Source organism: Scyliorhinus canicula, chromosome 14 (assembly GCF_902713615.1).
Source record: "Scyliorhinus canicula chromosome 14, sScyCan1.1, whole genome shotgun sequence".
NCBI lineage: Eukaryota > Metazoa > Chordata > Chondrichthyes > Carcharhiniformes > Scyliorhinidae > Scyliorhinus > Scyliorhinus canicula.
In genome coordinates, this window is record NC_052159.1 from 156815729 (window position 1) to 156828616 (window position 12888).

Consider the following 12888-nt stretch of genomic DNA (forward strand, 5'->3'; position numbering starts at 1 on the left):
AAGCCATCAGCTTGCTCCTGAGGATTGGCTTGGTTTTGTCCCATGTTGCATGCTTCCCCTGGCTCTGCCGTAGAATTAGCAACTCATCCAAGTCTGCTTTCCTTTGCCCATAACCCTGCAATCATCTTTTTCAAGTACTTACCCAATTCCCTTCTGAAAGATTGTGAGTGAAATGCTCCCACCGCCCTTTCGGGGACTGAGCTCGAGATCACAACAACTCGCTGTAGAACATAGAACATAGAACAGTATAGCACAGAACAGGCCCTTCGGCCCTCGAATTTCTCATCTCACCTCTGGTCCTTTTGCAAATTTTTTTGTACCTGCATCCTTTATTTATTGGGCCCCCTTGCCAATCCTTATTTACTCCATCAGAAGCCTCTATCCGCTGCATATCTGGACAGTGTACTGCAGCACTCTGTCGCAAGCGATGTGAGCGGGACATGAATTCTCAGTGGCTGTTGGTCTTTATCTGCTGTTTGTAACATTTAACTGAGTGTTGCTGGGGTTCTTTTCATCGATTTGACGCCTCACAAATCTCTTCCAGGTTCCTGCCATTGTGGGAAGTGTATGTGTGGCTCTCCCCAACAATGGTACATCTCGGGTGAATTCTGTGAATGTGATGATCGAGACTGTGATAAGCACGAAGGGGTCATTTGCACCGGTAATTACTGCTTCTTGTTGTCTCCAATCCTCAACGTTGTGCATCCCATTGCAAAATTGTAGAGCGCCCTGGGTCGGTCGAAACTTCATGAGCTTTGAGCTGTTCTCCCAACCTGAGGAACAATTGCAGAAATTCAGAGAGTTTAAAGAGCTGAGGTATTAGATTAATGAGGCAGAAGCAGCCTTATTCACTGGAGCTTCTCCAGTGGCTGGTCATCTGATTTTAAACTCTTTCTGTTTCGGGGATTACCAAATTAATTTGCAGGGTGAGGGTTAGATCTAAGAGTTTCAGAGAGTTAAAAAAGAAACAGACCTCGTTTTGATATCAGAAGGCAGCAGGGTAGCATGGTGGTTAGCATAAATGCTTCACAGCTCCAGGGTCCCAGGTTCGATTCCCGGCTGGGTCACTGTCTGTGTGGAGTCTGCACGTCCTCCCCGTGTGTGCGTGGGTTTCCTCCGGGTGCTCCGGTTTCCTCCCACAGTCCAAAGATGTGCGGGTTAGGTGGATTGGCCATGATAAATTGCCCGTAGTGTCCTAATAAAAGTAAGGTTGGGTTGGGGGGGGGTTGTTGGGTTATGGGTATAGGGTGGATACGTGGGTTTGAGTAGGGTGATCATGGCTCGGCACAACATTGAGGGCCGAAGGGCCTGTACTGTTCTATGTTCTGAGAGTAAAACTGGAACAAAACATCAACAAATGGATTGGTATTTTTTTTACCACCATCAGGGCAGTTGAATCAGAAAAGGCTAGTTTGCTCGCTATTATGGGATAGATGTTCCTCTGATTCAAGCATAATGTTGATTGATTGAATTATGCTACACAGAAGGAGGCCATTTGGCCCATTTTGACCGTTCTGGCCCCTTGAAAGAGCCATCCAATTAAACCCTCGGTCTTTCCCCACAGCCCTGAACATTCTCCTTCTTTTCAAATATTTTATCCCTTTGGAAAAATTGTGGGTGCGTCTGCCTCCATCACCCTTTTAGGCAATGCCTTCCAGATCTCAACAACTCACTGGGTGAAACAATCGTCTCCTTATCACCTGGTTCTTTCACCTTAAATCTACATCTCCTGGTTAATCTGGCACTGCTGGCACTAGTTCACGTATAAATATTCTTGATAAACCAATGATACGTTTTTAAATTTTGAGTGGAATTCCTGTGAAAAAAGCCAAAAGAATCATATAGGATTGCATTGAAATTACTGCAGCGGAATAGGCCCTTCATCCCTATGTTCCACACAAACCTTCTCCAACCCCTACTTCATCTCACCCCATCAGATATCCTCCTATTCCCCTCTCCCTCATGTGTTTATCCAGCTTCCCCTTAAATGCATCGGTACGATTCACCTCAACCACTCACTGTGGGAGCACGTTTCACATTCTCCCCGCTCCCTGTGGGAGCACGTTCCCCATTCTCCCCACTCCCTGTGGGAGCGAGTTCCACATTCTCCCCGCTCCCTGTGGGAGCGAGACCTACATTCTCCCTATTCCCTGTGGGAGCGAGTCCCACATTAAGCGAGTCCCACATTCTCCCCACTCCTTGTGGGAGTGAGTCCCACATTCTCGCCACTCTCTGTGGGAGCGAGTCCCACATTAAGCGAGTCCCACATTCTCCCCACTCCTTGTGGGAGTGAGTTCCACATTCTCCCCACTCCCTGTGGGAGCGAGTTCCACATTCTCGCCACCCTCTGTGGGAGCGAGACCTACATTCTCCCGACTCCCTGTGGGAGCGAGTCCCACATTAAGCGAGTCCCACATTCTCCCCACTCCTTGTGTGAGTGAGTCCCACATTCTCCCCACTCCCTGTGGGAGCGAGTCCCACATTCTCCCCACTCCCTGTGGGAGCGAGTCCCACATTCTCCCTACTCCCTGTGGGAGCGAGTCCCACATTCTCCCCACTCCCTAGGGAGCGAGTCCCACATTCTCCCTACTCCCTGTGGGAGCGAGTCCCACATTCTCCCCACTCCCTGTGGGAGCGAGTCCCACATTCTCCCCACTCCCTGTGGGAGCGAGTCCCACATTCTCCCCACTCCCTGTGGGAGCGAGTCCCACATTCTCCCTACTCCCTGTGGGAGCGAGTCCCACATTCTCCCTACTCCCTGTGGGAGCGAGTCCCACATTCTCCCCACTCCCTGTGGGAGCGAGTCCCACATTCTCCCCACTCCCTGTGGGAGCGAGTCCCACATTCTCCCCACTCCCTGTGGGAGCGAGTCCCACATTCTCCCTACTCCCTGTGGGAGCGAGTCCCACATTCTCCCCACTCCCTGTGGGAGCGAGTCCCACATTCTCCCCACTCCCTGTGGGAGCGAGTCCCACATTCTCCCCACTCCCTGTGGGAGCGAGTCCCACATTCTCCCTACTCCCTGTGGGAGCGAGTCCCACATTCTCCCTACTCCCTGTGGGAGCGAGTCCCACATTCTCTTCACTCCCTGTGGGAGCGAGTCCCACATTCTCTTCACTCCCTGTGGGAGCGAGTCCCACATTCTCCCTACTCCCTGTGGGAGCGAGTCCCACATTCTCCCCACTCCCTGTGGGAGCGAGTCCCACATTCTCCCCACTCCCTGTGGGAGCGAGTCCCACATTCTCCCTACTCCCTGTGGGAGCGAGTCCCACATTCTCCCCACTCCGTGTGGGAGCGAGTCCCACATTCTCCCCACTCCCTGTGGGAGCGAGTCCCACATTCTCCCTACTCCCTGTGGGAGCGAGTTCCACATTCCCCCCACTCGCTGTGGGAGCGAGTCCCACATTCTTCTCACTCTCTGTGGGAGCGAGTCCCACATTCTCCCCACTCCCTGTGGGAGTGAGTCCCACATTCTCCCCACTCCCCGTGGGAGTGAGTTCCACATTCTCCCCACACCCTGTGGGAGCGAGTCCCACATTCTCCCCACTCCCTGTGGGAGTGAGTCCCACATTCTCCCCACTCCCTGTGGGAGCGAGTCCCACATTCTCCCTACTCCCTGTGGGAGCGAGTCCCACATTCTCCCTACTCCCTGTGGGAGCGAGTCCCACATTCTCTTCACTCCCTGTGGGAGCGAGTCCCACATTCTCTTCACTCCCTGTGGGAGCGAGTCCCACATTCTCCCTACTCCCTGTGGGAGCGAGTCCCACATTCTCCCCACTCCCTGTGGGAGCGAGTCCCACATTCTCCCCACTCCCTGTGGGAGCGAGTCCCACATTCTCCCTACTCCCTGTGGGAGCGAGTCCCACATTCTCCCCACTCCCTGTGGGAGCGAGTCCCACATTCTCCCCACTCCCTGTGGGAGCGAGTCCCACATTCTCCCTACTCCCTGTGGGAGCGAGTTCCACATTCCCCCCACTCGCTGTGGGAGCGAGTCCCACATTCTTCTCACTCTCTGTGGGAGCGAGTCCCACATTCTCCCCACTCCCTGTGGGAGTGAGTCCCACATTCTCCCCACTCCCCGTGGGAGTGAGTCCCACATTCTCCCCATACCCTGTGGGAGCGAGTCCCACATTCTCCCCACTCCCTGTGGGAGTGAGTCCCACATTCTCCCCACTCCCTGTGGGAGTGAGTCCCACATTCTCCCCACACCCTGTGGGAGTGAGTCCCACATTCTCCACACTCCCTGTGGGAGTGCGTTCCACATTCTCCCCACTCCCTGTGGGAGCGAGTCCCACATTCCCCCCACTCCCTGTGGGAGCAAGTTCCACATTTTCGCCACTCTGGGTAAAGAAGCGTTTTCTGAATTTCCTATTGGATTTATGAGTAACTATTTTATACTGATGGCCTCTTTTGAATTCCTCCAAAGTTGAAATACGTTCTCCGTGTCTACCCAATCAAACCCCTTCGTAATTTTAAAGACCTCATCCCTGAGTCGTCTTTTTTCTAGAAGGGAAAGCAACAGCCTGTTTTAATCTCTTGACCCCGAGGAGCGTGTTCTCAAGTTTGGGATATCGTCCTGATCTTTTAACCCCGGTTCATCATTCCAATTCCTCGTGCAATGAATCATATCCTCGTTACAACATGGAGACCAGAACTGTGCGCGGGACTCCAAGTGTGGATTGCTTGCCTCTTTTCTCTGTGGCCTCTAGATCCGATCTCGCCGCGCAACACATGGTGTGACATGTGGGTATTTTAAGATCATGTGAGTTAAAGTTCGCCCAACCTATTTACTTGGCGAACCTTAATCTTATTGAAAAAAAAAGTCTATATAATGTAACTGTCCAGACAAAAAATGGGGGGAGGGCGTTGCTGAAGGGGGGGAGGAGGGGATTGCATGATTTAATGCTACCAGTGGGTAGTAGACATCACAGCGGCTCACAGCTCTGAAAATAAGGGGCTTTGAATTTCTTATTTATTTTTAAGTTATTTTCACAATGCTTCCATAAGCGCTTCTGAGAAATGATTCTTCTCCCTGGAAGCACTTCTTTGTGGAACCAGCCACTCAACAATCGTCTTCAGCAGCCTTATTCGCTGAAAGGTCAGAGCGGCTTGAAAGGCAATCTGGTCCTGCAATGGTTAGAGATTCATTTATTACCGCTGAAGAGATTGTTATTTGTGTGCGGGCGGGCGGTGTGTATTAACCGGGGATTCACTTGAAAAAAATTTAAATCGTAGGCTTCAAATGAAGTTACTGTGAAAAGCCCCTAGTCGCCACATTCTGCCGCCTGTTCGGGGAGGCTGGTACGGGAATTGAACCGTGCTGCTGGCCTGCCTTGGTCTGCTTTCAAAGCCAGCGATTTAGCCCAGTGCTAAACCACAAGCCCAGTGCTTGTACACAGACAGGAACTACAGTTGTTGGGTTTAGGGAGTGAATGCTTCTAATGTGTAATTCAATAAATGAACATAAAGGTGTGTGAATATTGGGTACCATTCTATTCTCCACCAATTGACTTCCTGCATTAGAACAAACATATCCTTCTCTCCTGGCAAGAGTGCAGAGCTGCTGGAGTATGTGTAGCATACCAGACAAACAGGGCAAAAAGAAATGATATCTCTGCATATATCATTGCTGATAGAAGAGACATGCTGTCAAACCTTTTCATTTTGCACGCATCAGGACAGATACACAAGAATACCAATTGTCTAGGGAACGACAATTTATACTGCCTAAGAACAGAGTGTTGATTGGTTGACTGATTGGTAGAGCTGTTGCCATGGAGAAAATAGCTTGGCAGTTACTGTATTCCGGTTCCAACATTGAGAATCATGTTGTGTTATGGCTTTGTTTGTCGTATCTAATGATAAGATCATAGAATTTACAGTGCAGAAGGAGGCCATTCGGCCCATCGAGTCTGCACCGGCTCTTGGAAAGAGCACCCTACCCAAGGTCAACACCTCCACCCTATCCCAATAACCCAGTAACCCCACCCCACACTAAGGGCAATTTTGGACTCTAAGGGCAATTTATCATGGCCAATCCACCTAACCTGCACATCTTTGGACTGTGGGAGGAAACCGGAGCACCCGGAGGAAACCCACGCACACACGGGGAGGATGTGCAGACTCCGCACAGACAGTGACCCAAGCCGGAATCGAACCTGGGACCCTGGAGCTGTGAAGCCATTGTGTCTAATCATGAACCACTTATTGTTAATTTTGAACTATTTACAGATCAGGGATATTGTCACGAGTGGTGCCGTCTCCATGCAGGCTGCATCCAGAGTGTTCTCTCTGAGTCTCTTACCATGTGACTCTATACACCATGCCGTGCGTGGTTCTATTCTCCAGTCCCACGCTAACCCTGGCCTTGACAAGCACCTTACAAATGGAATGCAGGCATGTAAAACAACATATCCCTTCCTTCTGAATAGAGGACTTCCCTCCCTTCCAACGGGGCATGACAATTTTCAATGTTTACTTGTTATCCCTTCTCGCCCACCTCACGTCTCTGACTTTATAGATTCGGATAGTTTTAAGTCTTTATAGTTCAGAATTACAGGAAAATACAGCACAGAAGAGGCTCTTCGGCCCATCGAGTCTGCACTGGCACATAAAAAACATCTGACCTGCCTACCTAATCCCATTTGCCAGCACTTGGCCCACAGCCTTGAATGTTATGACGTGCCAAGGACTCATCCGGGTACTTTTTAAACCTCCCTCCCAGGCAGTGCGTTCCAGACCCTCACCATCCTCTGGGTAGAAAAGGTTTTCCTCAAATCCCCTCTAAACCTCCTGCCCCTCATAATCTTGTACATCTCAATCAGGTCGCCCCTCAATCTTGGCCTATCAGCGTGTGGCAAAATGGGGGATGTACTCTGTGTTTCTGATACTTGGTTATGTCTATTCGATTGTCTTTTTGCATTCCTTCGAGAAGCGTTTCTCCTTGTTAGCAACTAGCCTGAAGTTTTCAGACATTGGGTTTGACCCCTTCATTCCGAAAGGAATATGCACTCTGTTCATTCCCAGAGTGGATTCAAATTCCCATGGTATCCGCCGTGTTCTTGCTGGACCTATACAAATAGAACCTTCACAACCTCTTGTTTCACAGTCTCCACTGAACATTTATTTCTGTTTTATTTTCAAACCATTTTGCAGGCTTTTAAACCTTATCATTCAGCTCAGCCTTTTCTTCTTTGAGTTTCTTGTGCTGTAGGGTGGAATTTACAGTTCCCAAATTTATTTCTGTCTTTTCTTTCTCTGCCTGCAGCAGAAGTTGGTCCTTGTTTTCATTCAGCTGAATCCTCAGCTCCTCAGTGTTCGTGTCTCGCTTTCAGCTACCTCCGGGAGTATTGAACGTTGCTGCGCCATCTCTGCCAACTGGTTCCGCAGTTTGTTCAGAGTGCCGTTCAGTTCATTTTGCTTCTCTTCGTAATTTTCCTGTGGAATAAACTTTGACCTAAGGGACCCTGGTGTCGCGTGAAGGTCTTTCAACAATTTTCCTTTTCGTTATGGAGCTCGCTTGCTTCATCCTGAGCTTTTCTGTAATTCAGTCGTGTCCTCACCTGGGGTTTCTTCCGCTGTGCTTCCATTCTGCTGTTTAAGAGAGTCTTCATTTCTTCATGTTGCTGAATGGCTACACATTCCTTCTGCATTTGATCTTGAAGGACAGTCAACTGCTTGTTCAACTGTTTATTTACTTGCTGATCACTTTGGTTCCCTGTACATCTTTTTGATGCCATTGATAGTTCCAATGCAGCTTTTTCTGAAGTAATATTCAACGTCCTTTTTTGCGCTTCATTTTTTTCCATGGCTGCATGTTGATTCTTGGAGGAATCTTTCAGGGTCGCAGCTTTGCTGTGCGCCTTCTCTTCTTGCTGTTTTGCCTGGCTGTACATCTGGTCGCGTTTTCCTCACGCCTGCTTCGATTTGCCAACTGTGGAATTGAGGGTCGCTACTTCCTCCGGGCACCTTTGTGTTGTCTCTGAAACTTGCTTGTTCAGACCTCAAACAGCTTGGATCATTGAGGCTTCAGTATTGTTCATTTTCAAAGGCATATACACATCTTGAATCTAGCACTTTAATTCTTCCAGTTCTGCTTTGGTGTGAACACTGTCCAGCACATTTACCTTTTGCACAGTTTGCGTCTTTTGAGTTACCTCGGATAGCTTTCCTTCATTCACAGCCATCTGATCACCACACACTTCTATCCGCTGTTACAGTTTGGGTACTGTGTCAGAAGTTTCAAAACAAAGCCTTCCAGCTGCTTCGAGCCATCGAGTTTTGCAGCACAAACAGAGGCCCTTTTGCCCATCGTGTCCGTACCGGCAAACATGCACCTACCTATTCTAATCCCATTTTCCAGCACTCGGCCCATCGCCTTGTGTGCCGTGGCATCTCAAGTGCTCATTTAAATATTTCTTAAATGAAGTGAGGGTTTCCACCTCTACCACCCTTTATGGGCAGTGATTTCCAGATTCCCACCGCCCCCTGGGTGAAAGGGTTTCCCCCCAAATCCCATCTAAATCTCCCACCCCTTACCTTAAATCTATATCCCCTGGTTATTGACCCACCCCACCCCACTAAGGGGAAAAGTTCCTTTCTTTTCTTTTTTAAATAATTTAGATTACTGAATTTATTTTTTCCAATTGAGGGGAATTTAGCGTGGCCAATCCACCCACCCTGCACATCTTTGGGTTGTGGAGACAAAACCCACGCAGACACAGGGAGGATGTGCAAACTCCACAAGGACCGTGACCTGGGGTGGGTATTGAACCTGGGACCTCGGCGCCGTGAGGCAGCAGTGCTAACCACTGCACCGCCCTGCTGCCCTGAGAAGTTTCTTTCTATCTACGCCCCTCGTAATTCTGTACACCTCTATCATGTCCCTCCTCAGCATTCTCCGCTCTAAGGAGAACAACCCCGAACCAGCCTCTTTTCATAGCTGAATGCTCCAGACCAGGCGTTTGCACTTCATTGTACTGACAGGGTTGGCAACCGTCTTGTAGTTTGCTTGAATATTCTCTCCCTCTCTCTGGGATCTGTTGTCGGCTTGGTGCTCTATCGGGAGTTGCCCTCTGTTTGCGATCTCTTGTTGACTTGGTGCTTTATCGGGAGTTGCCCTCTGTTTGCGATCTCTTGTTGACTTGGTGCTTTATCGGGAGTTGCCCTCTGTTTGCGATCTCTTGTTGACTTGGTGCTTTATCGGGAGTTGCCCTCTCCCTGGGATCTGTTGTTGACTTGGTGCTTTATTCGGCGTTGCCCTCTGTTTGCGATCGCTTGTTGACTTGGTGCTTTATTGGGAGTTGCCCTCTCTCTGTGATTTTTCCTGTGCTTTTCTGATTTTGGCACGATCCCCAGTTATCAGTCGCCTCGTTTGTTTTTAATCCTACCAAACTGCCAAAATTCTACTCTTGTCCACAAAAGAAACATGTCAGCAATCTTCCCCCTTCCTGTTCCACAGGACCACCTTTTTATTTGAACGTTCCACACTCTGGGGGAATCGGCAGGCTCGTGCTCCAGCTGGGCCCGTTACTTCCTTCACAACCCAAAGCTCCAGCCCGCCTTTCCGCCCGTGCTGCTTGCTACAAAGAGGACTCTTCCTCTTTTGTTAAACTCAGCTGCTCAGCGGGCCTTTTCCCGTTTTTCTCAATGTGCTCCGCGTCACTCAGGGTCTTACTTCTTTCTTTGTAGTTTTGCTCACCCATCTTTGTGATCTGACCAGTTTTTCCTCTACTCTGTGTCACCCAGGGGTCAACAGTGGATTTCCACTCACTCTGGTGGATTCCTGAACTCACTAGTCTGTAGCGAAGCCTCTGCAATTCTTTATGTAATTTTTCTTCTTCGGCACTTGTCCCTGGTATGGCTTCCGCTGCTTTTAGTCTTGCATATCTCGGGGTTGTGTTCGAGCTTCATTGTTTAAAATGCCACTTTTCATATTGTGGTGAATGTACAATGCCAATAATCCACCATTGTATTTGTATCTGTGCTATGCTGTAGCCCTTGTGGGCTTCTCCTATGGGCCATTGTATGTTGGGGCATGTATGGGCTCCGCCCAGGCCAGCTTCTGTTTGTCGGTGATGGAAGGCGTGGTGAAGGCTGCAAGATAGGCCTTGAAGCAGCGGAGCCAGTGCGAAAAAATTGATTTCGCCTCCGCGGCCTGTGGATCGAGTTCCAGTCGGTCAGGTTCGAGGGTCGATTCCACAGTTACGTTTAAGTTGATTAAATTGATGCGACCATCAATTCACTCGAGACATGAGTGGAAGTAAACTGTGGCTTTAATCAACTTAGAACAGTGCCTGCCTGCGACTGATCCAAAACTGAGAACCGCCTACAGGTCGACTGCTCTTTCTACCTCCCTTCAAGGGGAGGAGCCATGGGCAGAGCCCATACATGCCCCAACATGTTCCCCGATGGATAATGCCATACAATGGCCCATAGGAGAAGCCCACAAGGGCAACAGCACAGCACAGATACAAATACAAGGGCAACAACACAGATACAAATACACTGGTGGATTATTGGCACATTACATTCACCACACATATTTCCATGGATCACCAGGTTGTACTATAATGTCTCTGTTGATGTGTGTTGATGAGGGCAGCACATTAGTATAGTGGTTAGCACAGTTGCTTCACAGCTCCAGGGTCCCAGGTTCGATTCCCAGCTTGGGTCACTGTCTATGCGGACTCTGCACGTTCTCCCCGTATCTGCGTGGGTTTCCTCCGGGCGCTCCGGTTTCCTCCCACAGTCCAAAGACTTGCAGGTTAGGTGGATTGGCCGTGCTAAATTTCCCCTTAGTGTCCAAAAAGTGTTAAGTGAGGGTTGCTGGGTTACAGGGATAGGATAGATACTTGGGCTTGAGTAGGGTGCTCTTTGTAAGGGCCGGTGCAGACTCGATGGGCTGAACGGCCTCCTTCTGCACTATAAATTCTATGATTCTATGCTGTGATAGGCGGGATTCTCCGGTTCCCCCGGCTGCTCGGCAGGGCGCCATTCGCAGGCAGCGGGATTCTCCCGTTCCCCCGGCTGCTCGGCAGGGCGCCATTCGCAGGCAGCGGGATTCTCCGGTTCCCCCGGCTGCTCGGCAGCGCGCCATTCGTTGCCAGCGGGATTCTCCCGTTCCCCCGGCTGCTCGGCAGGGCGCCATTCGCAGGCAGCGGGATTCTCCGGTTCCCCCAGCTGTTCGGCAGGGCGCCATTCGCAGGCAGCGGGATTCTCCCGTTCCCCCGGCTGCTCGGCAGGGCGCCATTCGCTGGCAGCGGGATTCTCTGTTCCCATCACTTGTCAATGGGATTTCCCATTGGAGCCGCCCCACGCCGCCAGGAAACTGGGAGTGCGTTGCCGGCGGGAAAAAATAACCACAATGGCCATAGAATTCCGGCCGATATCGTTCGGAAGCGACCACCTCTGCCAACCATGTTGCGTTATGATGCCACTACTGAGCACCATGCTGTGTTATCTGTGGTGTCTCAATGATGAGGCCTTGAGCCTTGTATGTATTTGTTTATTGTTAATCTTTAACTATTTACAGATCCCAGGCATTGCCATACATGGTGCAGTCTCCATGCAAGATGCTTCCAGAGTGTTTTCTCTGAGTTACTGACCGTGTGACTCCATACATCATACCGTGGCAGTGCAATTCTCCAGTTGCACGTTAACCTTTCCTCTGCTGAGCACCTTTACATTACAATGGGATGTGAGCAGATAATACAACAGCAGCGAACAGTTCCTGGGTGCATTCTCCATGATATTGCCTCGAGCTCAGGAGTCCACTTGCCAACCAATCAGCACTCTCTTTTCATGCATGCACACACTCTCCGACACACACCGCACAGACACACACACTCTCACACACACCATACACACACACCATTCACACACACACACCACACAGATACATACGCACACTCTCTCTCACACACACACACTCTCACACACACCATACACACACACCATTCACACACACACACACCACACAGATACATACGCACACTCTCTCTCACACACACACACTCTCACACACACCATACACACACACCATTCACACACACGCACCACACAGATACATACGCACACTCTCTCTCACACACACACTCTCACACACACACCATTCACATCATACACACACATACACACTCTTTCACACACACACCACACAGACACACACACACACCACACAGACACACACACTGTCTCACACATACACACACACCACACAGACACACACATTCTCTCTCTCACACACACATACACACTCTCTCTCTCACATTCACACACCACATAGACAGACAAATACACAGACACATTCCTTTCACTGTCCCTGTTTCCTTTCCTTGCATTTCTTTCTCTCCAAACCATTCATTATCACCCCACTCTCACCAATCACATTTTCTCTCTCTCTCTCTCTCTGCAGGAGATCATGCCTGCCCTGCTGTTGATTACAGCTCCCACCTCCACTGTGCAGCCGACTTTACCAGCAGCATCCAATTCTCTTTTTTTTTAAAAAACATCAATTTTTCTCCTGCAAATCCGATCTGTTATCCTCAATGGTTACATTTTACCATCCTGACTAGCAGATTGAAGGCGATTGGCCCAAACCTGGAGGGAAAAATAAAAACTTGATCGGAGAGATAGGTTTTAAGGAATGTTTACAAGGGTGAGAGAGGTAAAGAAGGGGAAATGTTTAGGTCAGGCTGTAAAAAGTGTTGGTGTTGCCTCTGGCTCTCCGTAAAGTTTGGCCTTCATCCCCTTTATGCGCTCCAGGTCTCTCTGATAAACGTCCTGGTGCTTTTACAGAAGTTCCTGGAAACTGTCTGTGATACTGAATATCTCCAGCCAATTAAACCTGATTTTCTTCAGCCAATCTCATGAGACGTTGTCTCTGTC

At 49.7% G+C, this 12888-nt stretch overlaps 1 protein-coding gene across 1 annotated transcript in view; it reads left to right on the forward strand.

The window, feature by feature from the left end:
• itgbl1 (integrin, beta-like 1) overlaps positions 1-12888 on the forward strand; it is a 229780-nt gene that overhangs the window by 193487 nt on the left and 23405 nt on the right. Inside the window, exon 10 of the mRNA XM_038818664.1 lies at positions 545-661. Coding sequence (XP_038674592.1) covers positions 545-661 — 117 coding nt within the window. The remainder of the gene's footprint in view (positions 1-544; positions 662-12888) is intronic.